This window comes from Rattus norvegicus, chromosome 4, assembly GCF_036323735.1.
Source record: "Rattus norvegicus strain BN/NHsdMcwi chromosome 4, GRCr8, whole genome shotgun sequence".
Taxonomy (NCBI): Eukaryota; Metazoa; Chordata; class Mammalia; order Rodentia; family Muridae; genus Rattus; species Rattus norvegicus.
The window spans coordinates 167,032,008-167,054,145 of NC_086022.1; the positions used below are offsets into that span (position 1 = coordinate 167,032,008).

The 22,138-nt window shown below is 38.3% G+C and overlaps 1 protein-coding gene across 1 annotated transcript; it reads right to left on the reverse strand.

The window, feature by feature from the left end:
• Positions 1-12,620: 12,620 nt before the first annotated feature.
• On the reverse strand, positions 12,621-13,544 carry Tas2r106 (taste receptor, type 2, member 106). The gene has a single exon (NM_001166680.1). The coding sequence runs from the start codon at positions 13,542-13,544 to the stop codon at positions 12,621-12,623; it is 924 nt and encodes a 307-aa protein (NP_001160152.1).
• Positions 13,545-22,138: the final 8,594 nt, after the last annotated feature.

Below are 22,138 nucleotides of genomic sequence, written 5' to 3' on the forward strand. Positions count from 1 at the left end.
TTTTGCAGATCTCGAAGTTGCTCCTGTTGCATCTGTTATAAATTATCTGCTGGAGAATGTCCCATATGTTGGCTTCTTGTTGGAGGGGTTATGTCTTCTCTATCTGCAAGTTTTTCAAGCCTATTGTCATGTGATGGAACCAGAACTTTATGGGTCTCTTTTCTATTGTTTTTGAAGATTTAGCTTGTCTATAAAATGTGTGCAGACTAATGTTTGCTTGCAGTTTGTTAATAAGCAAATGGAAGTTTCTATTTCATAAAATTTACGTGTTCCTTTGAGGCTATTTGCATTTAGCAATCAAATGTGGAGTATGAGCATCAAATACACTGGTCAGACAACAGACATCAGCACTGCTCTGCCTCCTTTTCATTATGAGTCCATCATCATCAACTAGGTATGGTGCCACATGCTTGTAGTTCTAGCTCCTTGGGAAGCTGAGATTACTTGAATCCAGGGACCTGAATTGGAGACCTAGGTTATGTAGTAAAAGAACTTCAGAAAACAGAAAGAGTCCGAACTCCCAAAACCATGAAAGAACAAAACAATACATCAAAAGTATATAATGCTTAGAAGCACAGTTAAAATATATAAAAACTGTAGGAGGAACCAATGAAGATAATCCCTAACTCCAAACAACTGACACTATTGAGTTGAGAAGTGTCATCAAGCAGCTATGGTGATTTATATAATGAATTCTGTGACCTCTATGGACAAAGATTTTGATGGTGAATTTTGAATAGTCTTTTCATTTACCATGTTTCAGTTTTACCATTTCCTTTCCTTTACTCATTCAAGAAATATTTCTGATCTCAGAGGTAAGACGCTGTTTCATAGACTCATAATCCCTTCTTAGTTGTGAGGCTTGTGTAAAAACCTCACGTAAATAGATAAATGATTCTAAAGTTAAAAGCAACATTTAATGAGTGTTTAATATGTTAAACACTTCATATTTATCTTCTCACCTAATCTTCAGTATCTTCATTTAAATAGTAACTATTTTATTATTGTTATTATTAATGTATGTGAATATGGGTGTCTTTGAGATTGGATTTCTTTACATATTTTGGGCTACATGTGACACTCCTGTCCAACATTTATATCTGGGGATTATGGTCATGCACCAACCCCAATGATATTTTCAGATTTAAATGAAAAAATGGACCATTAGAGGAAATAAAGACTTCTCTTTCTCTTGCCCTGACTAATGGGTACAAAGTGCTGGACATCACAGTGAAACACTCAGGCATAAGCACACTGTATTTGAAAGGCATTGGATTAGGGTACAAAAGTGTTAACACCATTGTTGAAAGAATTAGGTACCTACATGAAAGGGAACAGAGTGGACCTGTCCTTTACATATTATGAAACCTCAAATGATTGTAGGCCAAAACCCCTCAGATAAGAACTGAATCAATAACACTTCAAAGAAAACCTAATGATAAATCTTCTTGAGGTAGAATTTGACAAAATTATCCAGTGTGACTGGAAAAGCATATGCAACAATGCTAAACAGATATACTGGATTTTGTTTGTCAGAAAATCTTGTAAAAATGGTGTGTTACGACAGGTCTTCCTGGTTGCTGCCGCTGCAGAGAGCCCGTGGGCAGCACCCCACGAGCGAACTTGAGCCTCGGGACCACAGGAGACCCTGTGAGAGAGAGACCCAACCCCTTGGTCAGGTGGGCACTCCTGAGGCTGCAGGGCAGAAGAGACCACCAACACTGCTCACCCCTGCCCACATCCCTGGCCCAAGAGGAAACTGTATAAGGCCTCTGGGCTCCCGTGGGGGAGGGCCCAGGAGCAGCAGGACCCCTGCCTGAGACACCGCCAGAACCTGAAGGAAACAGACCGGATAAACAGTTCTCTGCACCCAAATCCCGTGGGAGGGAGAGCTAAACCTTCAGAGAGGCAGACAAGCCTGGGAAACCAGAAGAGACTGCTCTCTGCACACACATCTCGGACGCCAGAGGAAAAAGCCAAAGACCATCTGGAACCCTGGTGCACTGAAGCTCCCGGAAGGGGGGGCACAGGTCTTCCTGGTTGCTGCCGCTGCAGAGAGCCCGTGGGCAGCACCCCACAAGCGAACTTGAGCCTCGGGACCACAGGTAAGACCAAATTTTCTGCTGCAAGAAAGCTGCCTGGTGAACTCAAGACACAGGCCCACAGGAACAGCTGAAGACCTGTAGAGAGGAAAAACTACACGCCCGAAAGCAGAACACTCTGTCCCCATAACTGACTGAAAGAGGAAAACAGGTCTACAGCACTCCTGACACACAGGCTTATAGGACAGTCTAGCCACTGTCAGAAATAGCAGAACAAAGTAACACTAGAGATAATCTGATGGCGAGAGGCAAGCGCAGGAACCCAAGCAACAGAAACCAAGACTACTTGGCATCATCGGAGCCCAATTCTCCCACCAAAACAAACATGGAATATCCAAACACACCAGAAAAGCAAGATCTAGTTTCAAAATCATATTTGATCATGATGCTGGAGGACTTCAAGAAACGCGTGAAGAACTCCCTTAGAGAACAAGTAGAAGCCTACAGAGAGGAATCGCAAAAATCCCTGAAAGAATTCCAGGAAAACACAAACAGTTGAAGGAATTAAAAATGGAAATAGAAGCAATCAAGAAAGAACACATGGAAACAACCCTGGATATAGAAAACCAAAGGAAGAGACAAGGAGCCGTAGATACAAGCATCACCAACAGAATACAAGAGATGGAAGAGAGAATCTCAGGAGCAGAAGATTCCATAGAAATCATTGACTCAACTGTCAAAGATAATGTAAAGCGGAAAAAGCTACTGGTCCAAAACATACAGGAAATCCAGGACTCAATGAGAAGATCAAACCTAAGGATAATAGGTATAGAAGAGAGTGAAGAATCCCAGCTAAAAGGACCAGTAAATATCTTCAACAAAATCATTGAAGAAAACTTCCCTAATCTAAAAAAAGAAATACCCATAGGCACACAAGAAGCCTACAGAACTCCAAATAGATTGGACCAGAAAAGAAACACCTCCCGTCACATAATAGTCAAAACACCAAATGCACAAAATAAAGAAAGAATATTAAAAGCAGTAAGGGAAAAAGGTCAAGTAACATATAAAGGCAGACCTATCAGAATCACACCAGACTTCTCGCCAGAAACTATGAAGGCCAGAAGATCCTGGACTGATGTCATACAGACCCTAAGAGAACAAAAATGCCAGCCCAGGTTACTGTATCCTGCAAAACTCTCACCTATCATAGATGGAGAAACCAAGATATTCCATGACAAAACCAAATTTACACAATATCTTTCTACAAATCCAGCACTACAAAGCATAATAAATGGTAAAGCCCAACATAAGGAGGCAAGCTATAACCTAGAAGAAGCAAGAAACTAATCGTCTTGGCAACAAAACAAAGAGAATGAAAGCACACAAACATAACCTCACATCCAAATATGAATATAACGGGAAGCAATAATCACTATTCCTTAATATCTCTCAACATCAATGGCCTCAACTCCCCAATAAAAAGACATAGATTAACAAACTGGATACACAACGAGGACCCTGCATTCTGCTGCCTACAGGAAACACACCTCAGAGACAAAGACAGACATTACATCAGAGTGAAAGGCTGGAAAACAATTTTCCAAGCAAATGGTCAGAAGAAGCAAGCTGGAGTAGCCATTCTAATATCAAATAAAATCAATTTTCAATTAAAAGTCATCAAAAAAGATAAGGAAGGACACTTCATATTCATCAAAGGAAAAATCCACCAAGATGAACTCTCAATCCTAAATATCTAGGCCCCAAATACAAGGGCACCTACATACGTAAAAGAAACCTTACTAAAGCTCAAAACACACATTGCACCTCACACAATAATAGTGGGAGATTTCAACACCCCACTCTCATCAATGGACAGATCATGGAAACAAAAATTAAACAGAGATGTAGACAGACTAAGAGAAGTCATGAGCCAAATGGACTTAACGGATATTTATAGAACATTGTATCCTAAAGCAAAAGGATATACCTTCTTCTCAGCTCCTCATGGTACTTTCTCCAAAATTGACCATATAATTGGTCAAAAAACGGGCCTCAACAGGTACAGAAAGATAGAAATAATCCCATGCGTGCTATCGGACCACCACGGCCTAAAACTGGTCTTCAATAACAATCAAGGAAGAATGCCCACATATACGTGGAAATTGAACAATGCTCTACTCAATGATAACCTGGTCAAGGAAGAAATAAAAAAAGAAATTAAAAACTTTTTAGAATTTAATGAAAATGAAGGTACAACATACCCAAACTTATGGGACACAATGAAAGCTGTGCTAAGAGGAAAACTCATAGCGCTGAGTGCCTGCAGAAAGAAACAGGAAAGAGCATATGTCAGCAGCTTGACAGCACACCTAAAAGATCTAGAACAAAAAGAAGCACATACACCCAGAAGGAGTAGAAGGCAGGAAATAATCAAACTCAGAGCAGAAATCAACCAAGTAGAAACAAAAAGGACCATAGAAAGAATCAACAGAACCAAAAGTTGGTTCTTTGAGAAAATCAACAAGATAGATAAACCCTTAGCCAGACTAACAAGAGGACACAGAAGTGTGTCCAAATTAACAAAATCAGAAATGAAAAGGGAGATATAACAACAGATTCAGAGGAAATTCAAAAAATCATCAGATCTTACTATAAAAACCTATATTCAACAAAACTTGAAAATCTTCAGGAAATGGACAATTTCCTAGACAGATACCAGGTACCGAAGTTAAATCAGGAACAGATAATCCAGTTAAACAACCCCATAACTCCTAGGGAAATAGAAGCAGTCATTAAAGGTCTCCCAACCAAAAAGAGCCCAGGTCCAGATGGGTTTAGTGCAGAATTCTACCAAACCTTCAGAGAAGACCTCATACCAATATTATCCAAACTATTCCACAAAATTGAAACAGATGGATCACTACCGAATACCTTCTATGAAGCCACAATTACTCTTATACCTAAACCACACAAAGACACAACAAAGAAAGAGAACTTCAGACCAATTTCCCTTATGAATATCGACGCAAAAATACTCAACAAAATTCTGGCAAACCGAATCCAAGAGCACATCAAAGCAATCATCCACCATGACCAAGTAGGCTTCATCCCAGGCATACAGGGATGGTTTAATATACGGAAAAACATCAACGTGATCCATTATATAAACAAACTGAAAGAACAAAACCACATGATCATTTCATTAGATGCTGAGAAAGCATTTGACAAAATTCAACACCCCTTCATGATAAAAGTCCTGGAAAGAATAGGAATTCAAGGCCCATACCTGAACATAGTAAAAGCCATATACAGCAAACCAGTTGCTAACATTAAACTAAATGGAGAGAAACTCGAAGCAATCCCACTAAAATCAGGGACTAGACAAAGTTGCCCACTCTCTCCCTACTTATTCAATATAGTTCTTGAAGTTCTAGCCAGAGCAATCAGACAACAAAAGGAGGTCAAGGGGATACAGATCGGAAAAGAAGAAGTCAAAATATCACTGTTTGCAGATGATATGATAGTATATTTAAGTGATCCCAAAAGTTCCACCAGAGAACTACTAAAGCTGATAAACAACTTCAGCAAAGTGGCTGGGTATAAAATTAACTCAAATAAATCAGTAGCCTTCCTCTACACAAAAGAGAAACAAGCCGAGAAAGACATTAGGGAAACGACACCCTTCATAATAGACCCAAATAATATAAAGTACCTCGGTGTGACTTTAACCAAGCAAGTAAAAGATCTGTACAATAAGAACTTCAAGACACTGAAGAAAGAAATTGAAGAAGACCTCAGAAGATGGAAAGATCTCCCATGCTCATGGATTGGCAGGATTAATATAGTAAAAATGGCCATTTTACCAAAAGCAATCTACAGATTCAATGCAATCCCCATCAAAATACCAATCCAATTCTTCAAAGAGTTAGACAGAACAATTTGCATATTCATCTGGAATAACAAAAAACCCAGGATAGCTAAAGATATCCTCAACAATAAAAGGACTTCAGGGGGAATCACTATCCCTGAACTCAAGCAGTATTACAGAGCAATAGTGATAAAAACTGCATGGTATTGGTACAGAGACAGACAGATAGACCAATGGAATAGAACTGAAGACCCAGAAATGAACCCATACACCTATGGTCACTTGATTTTTAACAAAGGAGCCAAAACCATCCAATGGAAAAAAGATAGCATTTTCAGCAAATGGTGCTGGTTCAACTGGAGGGCAACATATAGAAGAATGCAGATCAATCCATCCTTATCACCCTGTACAAAGCTTAAGTCCAAGTGGATCAAGAACCTCCACATCAAACCAGACACACTCAAACTAATAGAAGAAAAACTAGGGAAGCATCTGGAACACATGGGCACTGGAAAAAATTTCCTGAACAAAACACCAATGGCTTATGCTCTAAGATCAAGAATCGACAAATGGGATCTCATAAAACTGCAAAGCTTCTGTAAGGCAAAGGACACTGTGGTTAGGACAAAAGGGCAACCAACAGATTGGGAAAAGATCTTTACCAATCCTACAACAGATAGAGGCCTTATATCCAAAATATACAAAGAACTCAAGAAGTTAGACCGCAGGGAAACAAATAACCCTATTAAAAATGGGGTTCAGAGCTAAACAAAGAATTCACAGCTGAGGAATGCCGAATGGCTGAGAACACCTAAGGAAATGTTCAACATCTTTAGTCATAAGGGAAATGCAAATCAAAACAACCCTGAGATTTCACCTCACACCAGTGAGAATGGCTAAGATCAAAAACTCAGGTGACAGCAGATGCTGGCGAGGATGTGGAGAAAGAGGAACACTCTTCCATTGTTGGTGGGATTGCAGACTGGTAAAACCATTCTGGAAATCAGTCTGGAGGTTCCTCAGAAAATTGGACATTGAACTGCCTGAGGATCCAGCTATACCTCTCTTGGGCATATACCCAAAAGATGCCTCAACATATAAAAGAGACACGTGCTCCACTATGTTCATCACAGCCTTATTTATAATAGCCAGAAACTGGAAAGAACCCAGATGCCCTTCCACAGAGGAATGGATACAGAAAATGTGGTACATCTACACAATGGAATATTACTCAGCTATCAAAAACAACTTGTTTATTAAATTCATAGGCAAATGGCTGGAACTGGAAAATAGCATCCTGAGTGAGCTAACCCAATCACAGAAAGACATACATGGTATGCACTCATTGATAAGTGGCTATTAGCCCAAATGCTTGAATTACCCTAGATCCCTAGAACAAACGAAACTCAAGAGGGATGATCAAAATGTGAATGCTTCACTCCTTCTTTAAATGAGGAAAAAGAATATCCTTGGCAGGGAAGGGAGAGGCAAAGATTAAAACAGAGACTGAAGGAACACCCATTCAGAGCCTGCCCCACATGTGGCCCATACATATACAGCCACCCAATTAGACAAGATGGATGAAGCAAAGAAGTGCAGACCGACAGGAGCCGGATGTAGATCGCTCCTGAGAGACACAGCCAGAATACAGCAAATACAGAGGCGAATGCCAGCAGCAAACCACTGAACTGAGAATAGGTCCCCCGTTGAAGGAATCAGAGAAAGAACTGGAAGAGCTTGAAGGGGCTCGAGACCCCAAAAGTACAACAATGTCAAGCAACCATAGCTTCCAGGGACTAAGCCACTACCTAAAGACTATACATGGACTGACCCTGGACTCTGACCTCATAGGTAGCAATGAATATCCTAGTAAGAGCACCAGTGGAAGGGGAAGCCCTGGGTCCTGCTAAGACTGAACCCCCAGTGAACTAGACTATGGGGGGAGGCCGGCAATGGGGGGAGGGTTGGGAGGGGAACACCCATAAGGAAAGGGAGGGGGGAGGGGGATGTTGGCCCGGAAACCGGGAAAGGGAATAACACTTGAAATGTATATAAGAAATACTCAAGTTAATAAAAAAAATTAAAAAAAATGGTGTGTTACAAGGTTACACAGAAGCTATATTATTAATATGATTTATCTGTTTTATATAAATTTTACTTTGACTACATTTAAACCTTTTGAAACTAAGGGACTATTACTATAGACATTCTATCAAGAAAAACAGATTTGAATGCATTTATGAAAACAACAAAATTACTGAAGGAAGCTAAGAACATACCATGCACATCATTTTGGGTCTGGGCTACCTCACTCAGGATGACATTTTCTTTTCTTTTTCTTTTGATCTTTTAAGCCATTTATTAGCTTATTTATTTATATACTTTATATTCTGATAGCAACCCCTCTTCTCCTCTCCTCCCTATCACACCCTTACAAATGCTTACCCCCACTGCCCCCTTTCCTCCTTCTCATAGAAGGGGAAGCGATTTGCTTACCACTCCACCTGGGACATCTAGTCTCATCAGGACTAAGCACATCCTTTTCCACTGAGGCCCAACCTGGCCAGTCCAGTTAGTAGAAGGAGATTCAATAGCAGGCCACAGAGTCAGAAACAACCTCTGTTACAATTGTTAGGGAACCCACACGAAGGCCAAGCTGCAGGTATGCCACAAATATGTAGGGGGCCTAGATCCCTGCATGCTCTTTGGTTGGTAGTTCCGTCTCTATGAGCAGCATGGGGTCAGGCCAGATGAACCTTTAGGTCCTCTTGTAGTGTCCCTGACACCTCCAACTGGCTTAATCCTATCCCCATTTCTTCTAAAAGACTCCCTGAGCTTCACCTGTTGTTTAGCTGTGGGTCTTTGCATGTGTTTCCATCTGCTGCTGAATGAGGTCTCCTTGAACTGCTTCATCCAGAGGCAGATTTAATCCTTTTTTCCTACGTCTACCCACACTGGTAATTCTGGGGCTGTGTCATATGTAGCACACCTCTCAGTGTTTTTTTTTTTTTTTTAAGACCATGCGTTTCTTATAATACTACCATGTTTTCAGTCAGGAGCTAGTCCAGTCCCTCTCCAAAGTGGGAATGAGTAAGGGTTATTATATCAGCCATCATTGCCAAGCACCCATGTTTAAAGACATTCTCTTACACAGGCATCCATCTACAAAAACTCCAACTTGCCTTCTGGTCGCTAATGATTTTTTGAATTAGTTATACTCCCAAGTACTTTGCTGAAGGTGTTTATCAGCTGTAGGAGTTCTCTGGTGGAATTTTGGGGGTCACTAGTGGATACTATCAATGTCATCTGCAAAGAGTGATACATTGGTTCTTCCTTTCCAAATTGCATTCCCTTGATCTCCTTTTATTGTTTGATTGTTCTAGGTGGAACTATAATTACTATATTGAATAGATATAGAGAGAGTAGGCAGCCTTGACTTCTCCCTTTTAGTAGGATTGCTTTAAGTCTTTTTTCCTTTAATTTGATGTTGTCTGTTGGTCTTCTGTATATTGCTTTTATTATATTTAGGTGCCATGAATTCCTGATGTTTCCAAGTTTTTTACAAGAAGGGGTGTTGCGTTTTGTCAAAGGCTTTTTCAGCATCAAATGAGCTGATAATGTGATTTATTTTTGTTGGTATGTTTATGTACTGGATTATGTTGATAGAGTTTTATATGTCAAAACATGTAATTTGTCAACTATGCAAAATACAAGGATGCAATATGAATTGTATAGGGAAATTCACAGATCAAAAAGAACAAGGGCACCTGTACTATGAGCCATCTTTTCAGAAAGATATAGAAATTTAGGAGTGGAGCATGATCCCACCCAACTAAATTTATTGGTTATGCTTATGTTGGCAGGTAGAAGATTTCTGAATTCAAGGTCAGCCTAGGACAGAGGGAGTTGAGATCCAGGCATGGGTGTGGTAGGAATGGTAATTTCAGGGCAGGATCCTACCAGTTAGTTTATTGTTTGTGCTTAACAAGGTAGACAGATGTCTGAATTCTTTTGCAATGTTCAAAATACATGCTTGCTGTCTTTTTCTAAGACTAAGGGGACTGGGGTCCAGGGGATGACAATTCATGGGCTAATCAAAAGGGAACCTGCAGTAGACTGAATTGATATGTAAATAAACAACTGGGCTTTTGGTCTGCAAGAGATGAGCTATCTAGAGCGTTCTTTTACAATAAATAGCAAGAGAAACCTGCCCTACAGAACATAGGGCTTCAGCTTGTAGCCCATGATTTGACTTGAAGTCATTTTTTTTCACCACTCCCACTTGCCAAAGCTGGACTTTGAAGTTGCTGTTGTTTGTTTTTGTGGGTTTTTTTGTTCTTGTTTTTGTTTTTGTTTTTTTTTTTTTGGTCAGGAGTAATACTTTAGTCTAACATCCCAAGCACTTGGGAGACCACAGCAAGATGATTGCTGGGAGTTTCTTGTAAGTCTAGACTGAAAAAAAAATGAGACTTTTCTAAAAAAAACCACACACACACACACACACACACACACACACACACATATGTATTTGTGTCTTATAAAAACATGATTATATTCAAATTTTTATAAATAATTTTAAAGCAAGATGCTAATCTGGTAAATTTTGATAAAAATATATAGTAAAATTCAAGATTTAAAATGTTATTCTACAGCTAAATGGACAGCTCTGTGCTTTAGAGGGCTTGCTGCTCTTTCAGAGACCTGGGTTCATTTTCCAGCATTCATATGGTGCCTCAATACTATCCATAACTTACTTCAGTGACTGGGGATTCAACAATCTTGTTTGGTCTCTGTGGGTACCAGGATTACATGTGATATCCAGACATACATGCGGACAAAACCATAAAAATATTGATATGGAAACTTCATACTGAAAACAAATTAAGCCTTTATATTTAGAAATGTTAACACATCTCTCTATAGTGTATGGTCCACACACACTTTTTAATGAACTAAATAAGAAAGTGATATCTTACCGCTTTTGACATAAGAATTTACCTAAAAAATCTTTGAAGTGTGTGTGTGTGTGTGTGTGTGTGTGTGTGTGTGTGTGTGTGTGTATGCACCTGAATGTGCATGCATGTTTGTTTGAAACCTTAATATAGAAAATTTCATACTACACCCAAATTATACCCTAAGTTCAGTCCATTGCCTCTTGGACAACAATGAATTCTTAACATCTTCTGTAGCACAATTTTTCCTTAACTTACGTGCATTCATTTACTTCATTATCTGAAATCACTTCATCTTAGGAGTGTAGATTCCCTCTCTAGTGCTTAGCTCCCCTCCTTCTTAGATAAACTGTTCTGCAGGTTGTTTTTCACAGAGCTCCATCCATCTGCCATTAAGATCAATGTGACTACATCAAAGTTTATTACAGTAGCAAAGATTTGGGGGATTTAAATAGTGAAAGTATTGGCCTGAACCAGCCAACTTCTGTAACCTGGCAAGTCTTCCAGTGGAGGGATTAGGGCACAAACACAGCCATAAAATCTTTGACCTACAATTTATCCTGCCTACAAGATATGCACGTGTGAAGATGGAGTAGAAATTGAGGGAATGGCCAACCAATGACTGGCACACCTCGAGATGAAGCCACTGGTGCCACACCATGAGATGCAGCCCACCCCTGATACTCCCCAGAACCCAGAGGCTGGATAACTCACAGTCCTCGAATAGAACCAAAAACACCCAGCAGAGAAAAAGAGAAATGATTCTAATTATAGTCTGCTATACCAAATATTATAGAACAGAGACCAGCATACACTAGAATGGCTTCATCCAGCAACTGATGGGAGCAGCTGCAAAGATATTCAGCCGAGCATTGGGCAGAGCTTGTGAAATCTTTTAGAAGATGGGGAGGAAGGATTGATTGTAGGAGTCAGAGGGGTCAAGGACATCAAAGGAAAACTCACAGACTCAACTTAGCAGGACTCATGGTGGTTCACAGAGATTGAACAACAATCAGAGAGCCTGTATGGGTAGGAACTATGTTATGGTTGTATAACTTGATATTCTTGTGGGACTCCTAAGAGTGGGGATGGGGGCTGTCTCTGACTCTTTTGCCTGTTTCTGGCACCCTTTTCCTTCTACTGGATTGACTTATCTAGCCTTAATATGAGAGGAGGTGCCTAGTCTTAGTGCAACTTGATATGCTATATTTTGGTTGATATCTGTGGATGTCTTGCCTTTTCTGAAGGGAAATAGAGGAGTAGTGGATTTGGGGATGGGGAAGTTGTGGAGAGGGTCTGGGAGGAGAGGAGCTAGGGGATGTTATATATGAAAGAAAATGAAACAAATGAACAAACAAACAAACAAAACCTACCCAAAAAATTGTGTAGCTGGCATGGTGGTACACTCCTTTAATCTCGGCACTTAGGAGGCCAAATGGATCTCTGAGTTCAAGGCCAGCCTCATCTACAGTGTGTTCCTGGACAGCAAAGGTTACACAGAGAAAACATGTCTTGGAAGGACAACATGAAACAATTAAATACATAAAAGAAAGAGCTGTTTGGGCTTATAACTGTTTAACCATACATATATCTAGTGGTCCTTTTCCACAAAAACAGTATTGCAGAAGTTTCCATGATGTCCAACAAGACTTTTATTTTTAAATCAATGTAAGAATGTGGTAGTGAAATCAGAGATCTCATCATCTCCCCATAAGGCTATTTCTTGTAGCTATTTATGTCTTTGTAAGTCTTCTATCATGTCTCTCTGACATCCTTGTCTTTCTTATGGCATTTAAATTGCTTCAGTGCTTTCAAAGAAGCCTGCTTCAGCTGGTTGTTTGCTAGAATTAGGATAAATGAATGACAGCAAGGATACATGCTTGAAAAGTTCAAACCCAAAATAAGTAGAAGTTTATTTTCATATCGGAGAAAGCTCAATGTTTCTATCAGAATACCTATGACGTGCAATATTAACAGGATAATAAAAGAAATTAAAACTTTCATGACTTTCAAATGAACTTCTGTGTTAAGGCTTTTGAATCTCGAGACATACAACTGCATCTTCCTGTTGTGTTTCCAAAGTGAAATAATTAATAGGAAGGATGTAATGATGGCCACCATACAGAAGAATATGACTCCAAGGTTGAGAAGAATGTGGTTTATAATGAACTTACTCTTATGGAGGTGAAACTTCCAGGAAGTATTTCTGTGCTTCATTTTATCATTAAATATCTTCACTGTTTGTGGAAAAGCAACTGACCATGATATAAATAAGCATCCCAGGAGAAAGATAAATATTGTATTGAGTTTTCTCTTCAAGCAGAAGAAGATGTAGTGAGAAAAATTTGCTATCTTCAGGAAATAGAAGAGGTTGAGGATGGTGGCAAAACATGTACTTGTGTGATTGGTGATTATCCACAGGTAAGAAATCCCTATAATGTGGGCATCGGAGGCAACCATATGTGGAGAAAATAATTTTAAATATCCATCAGAGATTATTATACATATGACACAGATTCTGGAAATAGCCAAGCCCGTGAAAATAAAGCCAGTCGTGGAGAACTTCTGCCTGACACAGTCAGTGCAGTTCACATGCAGGATAAACCCATTCCCTAGAACTCCCAGTACTGAACCACTAGTTATAAAGCAAAGGAGGATGCCTTCTGGTATAGTCAGCATCTTTCCAGATCCCTAAGGTTGCTTCGGCTGCAACTATAACTTTTAAGTTTTCATTTTACCTGCTGAGGAATGTTGTTTGTCATGGAAACTTGACAGAAGAATGTTTTCCTTCTGCCTTTATAGACTTCAGAGTGTTCCAGTAATGCCTTGTAGTGGAATCAGAAATATCTTTATGGCATTTACTCTGTTCTTTAAGGCTCAGATTGTTTACCGAATATGTGCAGACTGATGATGTCTTCTTGTAGTTTGTTAATAAGCAAATGGAAGTTTCTGTTTCATGGATTTTACTAGGGCCCTTGACACTGATTTGCATTTAATAAACTGAATGGTGATATGGGAATGCTACACGTATACTGACAAGATCCAAACCAACAAAGCTAGCACTGCACTTTATTCCGTTCCATAGCAACTCATTGTTAGCCGGGCTTGATGGAAACTGACTATACCTTTGACACCTTGGGAAACAGTAATGGTTATCACTTAAACCCAGGGGATTCAGACTGGTTTGGAGAACAAAATAAGAATTCACAAATAAAAATTAAATTCACAAACTCTGAAATCTCCAACATCATACAAAAAAACCCCAAGAGAGTAAAAAAAAATTATAATTTTTATTTGAATAAACCACTCTTTTAAGTTAATCAATTTTAATTAAAATCTAAGTTTTGCTGTGGATAGGATGAAATTTACACCTTTAAAACTGTTTTATACATTTTTCTTGGGATATGTTTATTACATGTAGGAATAGCTTTACAAGGACAGTTTCATTCAAGTATCATGATGTATCTCCAGTTGATTTCATTTTCATTCAAATGACATTCTTGCTTATGGATCCATTGAACTCTGCTGTGTATATACATCACATTTGTTTTACCCATTTATCTATTGAAAGATCAGCGTACGCTGATTCCATGTCTTGTTGGTTGTGACTAGTAATGCAGTAAACATAGACTTATAAATATCTTCATGGCATGTTGATTCAGAATCCGTAGGATAGATGCCCCGGAATGATATAATTTGCTTATACAGTAATTCAATTAAACTTTAAAAAAATTATTTAGCATACATAGGTACACTGTAGCTGTCTTCAGACACACTAGAAGAGGGCATCGGATCTCATTGGAGATGGTTGTGAGGTTCCATGTATTTGTTGGGATTTGAACTCAGGACATCTGGAAGAACAGTCAATGCTCTTAACCACTGAACCATCTCTCTAGCCCCCTCTATTAACCTTTTACTTAGGTTTCACAGATGGCACTTAATTTAGATTAATAGATTGAAACTTTACAAATACTTAGCAAGATAGGCATAGTAATAATTATTGCTTTTACTTAGGTTTCACAGATGGCACTTAATTTAGATTAATAGATTGAAACTTTACAAATACTTAGCAAGATAGGCATAGTAATAATTATTGCATTGCATTTAATAGGAAAAAGACCAGTCTCACAAAGACTGGTGTTTGATCTATATCCTCATCACCCTGAATGTACAGAGTACTATCTATTATTGGAAGGTAATCAGAGTTAGTGATGGCAAGTACTGTATGAGAGTAACAGTAATTTAAAGAGTAAATGACATGTAAGAACTGGAGGACTTTAGGGCTTAAGAATCTCATCTAACATTTACATATATGTTCAACATACCTACATGCATTCTGTACATGCAAATATATTTATACATATGCCTAAGCTCAAAACTACATGATGGGATATAAAGGAGTGTATAGCAGAACACACATATCCATCTGTACTGATTCAGTCATTAGCAAATTACTTTCATGCTCACCTAGTATATAAGATAATACAGGCACATGTTTGCATGACATATGTTCCTTAGCCAGGTTACTGTCCCTTTCTTTGTCCCAGTTTTCCTGACTGTTAAGTAGGACAGGCAAAAATAGTAACACTGAAATGGAATCAATGCGAAGGGTTTAACAGACAGAATAGTGCTTAGTAAGGGGCCTATACATGCTATACAATGAGCTGCTATCATATTATGCAGGTAGAATTTTCAGTTTTAATTTCCATCTATCTCTCTACTTGTCTCCCAGGAAGAAAGTCACACTGTAACCCTGAGTTTTTGATCTGGTTGGAAATATCAGATATGGATTCCATCATGTTGAGGAGTTCAAATCAGAAAACCATTGGCTATTCTCATAACATGCTTTTGACTGTTATACCAGTACATATAACTCACTTTGCAAGAATACATAGTTGAATAAAATGGTTGATAAGAACTCCTCTGTATTAGCATTATAGCACCTTGATTTTGTCCACCTTAATTTTGACAAAGGATACAAAACATACACTGGTCAGACGTTTACTCATGCTACAAATTCAGTCAAAACCAGACATCTGCCTGCAGAAGAATGAAATTAGATTTATATCTTTCACCTTGTACAAAATTCATTTGAAACAAACTAGAGACTCCAATTTAAAACCCCAAACATGGAAACTTCTAGACAAAAACACATTCTTCAAGACATCGGATGGAATTGTCTGACTGGAGCACTAACAGCATGTGGTCTATTGCCAAGTGTCAAAAGATGGGACTACATTAAATCCATGGAAAATTTAAGATACCTGGTGGCTAAATGTGCTGAAAAAAACTTCTAGATATTTATTGACAATTTGAATTTATTTTTTTGAGAACTATCTCTTTATTTCCTTAGCCTGTTTCTTGATTGGATTGTTTGTTTTTCACATTTAAAAATTTTACCTATTATAGATATTAATTCTCTTATTCTGTCTCTGCTTCTCTCTCTCTCTCTCTCTCTCTCTCTCTCTCTCGTGTGTGTGTATGTGTGTGTGTATGTGTGTGTGTGTATGTGTGTGTGTGTGTGAAAGAGAGAGAGAGAGAGAGAGAGAGAGAGAGAGAGAGAGAGAGAGAGAGAGAGAGAGAGAAACTGGATTTCTCCCATTCTTTTGGCCATTTCTTCTCTCAACTCACTCTCTGTGCAGCTTTTTAATTTCATGTAATCTTAATTGCCATTTTTAATTCTTGTGCATTATAGTACCGACCTGGTCAGAGAGTCCCTGCCTGCACCTATATTTTGAAATATTTTTCCCATTTTCCTCTATCAGATCTGGAGTTTTACATTTTACATTAATTTGAATTGATTTTCATGAACACTGAGAAGTATGAATCTACTTTCATTCTTTCAAATGTGGATATATTTTCCTAATGCCATTTGTTAGGGAGGCTGCTCCTCCACGCCCAGTGTATGTTTTGATAACACTGTCAGAAAGATTAAGTGACTGCAGCTGTGTGGCTTTATTTCCGTATTGTATATTCTATTTCATTGGTCTCACAGTATGACTTTTGAAGATCCATGTTGTTTTTGTTACAGTATTAGTATAATTATATGAATTAGTATAATTTATGATTAGGCAATGTGATTTATATGGTATTGATCTTTTGATTAGGATTTGTTTGGATATTGTATTTCCAGATAATTTTAGTATTTTAATCCAGTTCTGTGATGAAAGTCATTGTAATTCTTATGATTTTTTTCATTGAACCTACACATTATTTTCAGCAATAGAAACAGTTCCATCTATGTTAATTTATCAACACAAGAACTTATTTTATGATCTAGTGTCCTCTTTGATTTTTTAAAAAAATGTTTTGAATTCTTCATTGTAGATTCTTGGTCATTATTATCCCTTGGTAGTTTTGTAAGCATTGTCAATGAGATATTTTCCTCCACTGCTGTTTTATTTCTGAGTATGATTTTTATTGGTAATAAAGCAACTGGATTTGTCTGTTGATTTTATATCCTGCCATTTTCCTAGAAGTATTTATCAATTCTAATGTTTGTTTGCTTTTTCTTGATTCTAGGATGATGTCATCTCTAAAACATGATTTGACTTTTGTAGTTGTATTATTTACTTCTCTTATCTTGTTCTAGGCAGGACTTTACACACTGAACTAAATGTGGGGAAAATGAATCCTTTTTGTCTCATTCTTGAATGTAGAAATGATTCCAGATTTTTCTCCCTTTGTATAGTATTGGCGTGATTTTTCACATGTAATCTTAATTATGTTAAGGTATATTTCTTTTATTATTTCTTAAGGACTTTTATCATGAAAGCATGTTGTACTTTGTAAAAAGTCATTTGTACATATACTGCTATAACCATGTAATTTCTCTGTTGTATTAGTTAAATTACTTTTGCTGTGATAAAATATTATTTCCAAATAAACTTAAAGAAGAATGAATCTACTTGCGTTTTCAGTTTTTTCAGGGTAAGAGTCCATTTTGGCATAGCAGAATGTGCCAGGCATAGTGACAGGAGAAGGAAGATGAGAGATAACATTTTAATTCCAAACATGAAGAAGAGAAAGCAAATGGAAAGTAGGGTGAGTGTATATACTCTCAAAGCCATTACCTGTGATGGACTTATACCAGTAAGGATGCATCACCTATTCCCTGAGCCCTCAAGCAGAGTCACTATCTAGGGACCAAGTGTTCAAACACCTAAGCCCATATAGGACATTTATCATTCAATGGACCATGTGTGCTTTATTCTATGTGCTGTATTACTTAAACTCTTCTTCATGTGTTGATTCATCTTTCTATCCTTGGATAAAAACTGCATTTGTTTTATTGGATAGATTTCTTTATTTACATTTCAAATGTTTTTCCCTTTTCTGGTTTCCTGTCCTTAAGTTCCCTATCCCCTCCCCCTCCACCATAAGGGTGTTTCTCCTCCCCATCAATCCCCCCTTACTACCCCACCCCCCGGACATTCCCCAGCACTGGGGGTCCAATCTTGGCAGGACCAAGGGCTTCCCCTTCCACTGGTGCCCAACAAGGCTATCCTCTGCTAAATATGCAGTTGGAGTCCTGTGTCAGTCCATGTATAGTCTTTGGGTAGTGGTTTAGTCCCTGGAAGCTCTGGTTGGTTGGCATTGTTGTTCTAATGGGGTCTCAAGCCCCTTCAAGCTCTTTCAGACCTTTCTCTAATTCCTCCAATGGGTGGTTTGCTGCTAGTGTTGGCCTCTATATTTGACATGCTCTGGTTGTGTCTCTCAGGAGAGATCTACATCCCGTTCCTGTCAGCATGCACTTCTTAGCTTCATCAATCTTATCTAATTTTGGTGACTGTATATATTTGGGCCACATGTGGGGCAGGCTCTGAATTGTTGTTCTTCAGTCTCTGCTCTAAACTTTGCCTTCATATCCCCTCCTATGCTCCAACATACAACAAAGACACATATTTCACTATGTTCATAGTACCCTTATTTATAATAGCCACTTGGTAAGAACTCAGATGCCCTTCAACAGAAGAATGGATTCAGCAAATGTGGTACATCTACACAATGGAGTACTATTCAGCGATCAAAAAATGACTTCATGAAATTCATAGGCAAATGGATTGAACTAGAAAATATCATCCTGAGTGAGGTAGCTCAATCACAGAAAAACACACATGGTATGAACACATCTTTAATGTAGAGAATGAACTTTTAAAATATTCTACTGAATTTAGATTATAAATATTTTCTTGAGAATTTTAACATTCATGCTTATCAGAGGTATCAACTTTCAATTCTCTGTTGTTTTCTTGTGTTCTTGTTCTGTTTTGGCACTTGTGCAAAACTGGCTGTGTGAAATGTGGTTATTTCAATTTTTTTCTTTTATTGAAATTTTTCTTTATTTACATTTCAAATGGTATCCCCTTTTCTTGTTTCCCCTCTGGCAGGCTCTTATCCTCCACCCTCTAATTCTATGAGGGTGCTCCCCCACCAACAAGCTACTCCCTCCCTCCTATTAATTTATATTATGGAGAAGTTTAATGAGTCTTATAATTTATTTAAATGCTTTATAGACTTCTCCAGTGAAACTCTGTAGACTAGGTCTTTTGGGAGTTTTCTTCTTACTGTTGTAATCTCATTGCTTGTCAAATGCCTGTTTAAATATTTTATATTACTTTAGTCTAATATTTTGTAAGGTCATGTATTTCTAGAGACATCCATTTATTTTGGATTTTCTAGTTTATTATAGTATAGGAATTTTTTAAAGCATGTGCTATAACACTATTGATTTCATTGTTTTTTTATTGTAATGTCTTCACTTTTACCTTCTGTTGATTTGTGTCTTCTCTCTCTAATTTTGTAAGTTTGTCTTTGAAATGTTCATTTCATTAATCTTAAGTCAGTCTTTATTATTTCATTGCATTTACTGAATTGGCCTTATTTTCTTCTAATTTCAATAACACTTTGAGGTGCATCATCAAGATTTTATTTAAAATACTCGTGCTTTTAAGGTGAGACATTGTGCTTACCATAGATACATTTCCATAAGATAGTTTATTGCAGTAATTATCAGTTATTAAATATCAAGCATTTATAAGATTTTAAGAATGACAGACCCATAGAACATGCTTGGGAGCTGCAATTGTGTCTTTTAAAAATAATGAGGAATTAAAATCAAGCAACTAAGTGAGGAATTTGCTTTAACAAAAATTAAATCCAAACTAAAGTCTATCTTAAAACCTTTCACCCAGGTGATATAATGTCAATATAATGTCAATGTCAATAATGTCAGTGTCAATATATTCACTTCTCAACTTTGACCTTCCTTATAATCCTCTAAAAAAGCAATAGGATGAGCTCTTATTGAAAAGTTTAACAAAGTAATGTTACATCACCATTGGCCTTAAAACAAAATTTGATCCATTTTCTTCTAATGATGGGTGTCATTCCCATGGATGTGCCAGATGTGATTTAGTTTACTTTATCATACAATTATGTCTATTCTGTTATGGACAAACAGCTTGTATGGTTTTTATTGGTTCCAAGTTTGGCAAAAATCTAAGAGACTCAACTAATTTTTACTAATTCATAAAGAAAATAGACTTTTCAAGGTACCGGTCACTCTTTAAGCTGTCCCTTTCAACTTTCAAGGAAATGTGTAAATTAAAATCAGTATATGAGGTGCTCTAACATGCCCAGGATCACAGGTGAGGAGGCCACAGCAACTGCCAGGATCTGGGATGCAGGAAGCCCTGCCCAACCTGTGGCACAGGTTCCTTTCAGTCGAAACCTGTGCTCTAAGCAGACGTTGGGTACTGGCTCCCCATAAATTCCCAACACCCAGAGGAAGCTCAACTCCCAGGTGCTCTAACATGCTCAGGATCACCGTTTTAACCTGTACCCAGAGCAGAAATGGGGCACTGGCTCTGTACCCATTCGTACAACATTCAGAGGGAGCCTGACTCACAGGTGCTCTGAAACGCTCAGGATCACAGGACCACAGAATAACAGGATCACGTGATTACAGAGGAACCTCAACACCCAAGAGATTGGACACACCCAGGAAACCTGGAGCTCTGACACAAACAAGATGACATTTGAGGGCACAATATTTTTCCCAGCACCCAGCATAACTGGGACGCCCTTCCCCGCATCCCCCAGGAGCAAGAGGAACACAAACCTCCTTTTAGCCAGAGGCACTGACACCTTCCAGCTCACACCTGTGACTGGGCTCTGGCTCCTCCCCACTCCTGCAACACCCAGTTAAAGCTTCACTCCCAGAAGCTCTGATAAAACAGGATCTCATGAGCTTGGTCACACCAGGATTTCAGGATCCAAGAAGCAGTTTGACGCCCACTAGTTCTGACACACCCAAGATTCAAGATCACAAGATCCCAGCATCACAGGATCCCAGAGACAGCTGGACTCTGAGGAGTTCTGACAAAACCAGGATCACAGGAGAGAAAAGCTCCAGTCAGAATCAGGAAGGGCAGATAGCACTAGAGATAACCAAATGTCAAGAGGTAAGCAAAGTACATAAGCAACAGAAACCAAGCCTATGTGACATCACCAGAATTCAGTTTTCCCACTATAGTCAAGTCCCCCCATCACACTGGAAAAGCAATATTCGGATTTAAAATAATATCTCATGATGATGATAGAGGATTTTAGGAAGGACATTAATAACTCCCTTAAAGAAATAAAGGAGAACACAAATAAACAGATAGAAGCCTTTAAAGAGGAAACACAAAAATCCCCTAAAGAATTATAGAAAAATACAACCAAAAACAGGTAAAGGAATTGAACAAAACCATCCAGGGTCTAAAAATGGAAATAGAAACAATAAAGAAATCACAAAGGATTTCTTTGGAGATAGAAAACCTAGGAAAGAGGTCAGGAGTCATAGATGCAAGCATCACCAACAGAATACATGAGATAGAAGAGAGAATCTCAGGTGAAAAAAGATAGCATAGAAAACATTGACACAATAGTCAAAGAAAATGCAAAATGAAAAAAGATCCTAATTCAAAACACCCAGTAAATCCAGGACACAATGAGAAGACCAAACCCAAGGTTAAGAGGTGTAGAAGAGAGCAACGATTCCCAACTTAAAAGGCCAGTAAATATCTTTAACAAAATTATAGAAGAAACCTCTCCAAACCTAAAGAAAGAGATGCCCATATACATACAAGAAGCCTATAGAACTCCAAATAGACTGGACCAGAAAAAAATTCTTACTGTCACATAATAATTAAAACCCCAAATGCACCAAACAACGAATACCTATTAAAAGCAGTGAGAAAAAATGGTCAAATAACATGTAAAGCCAT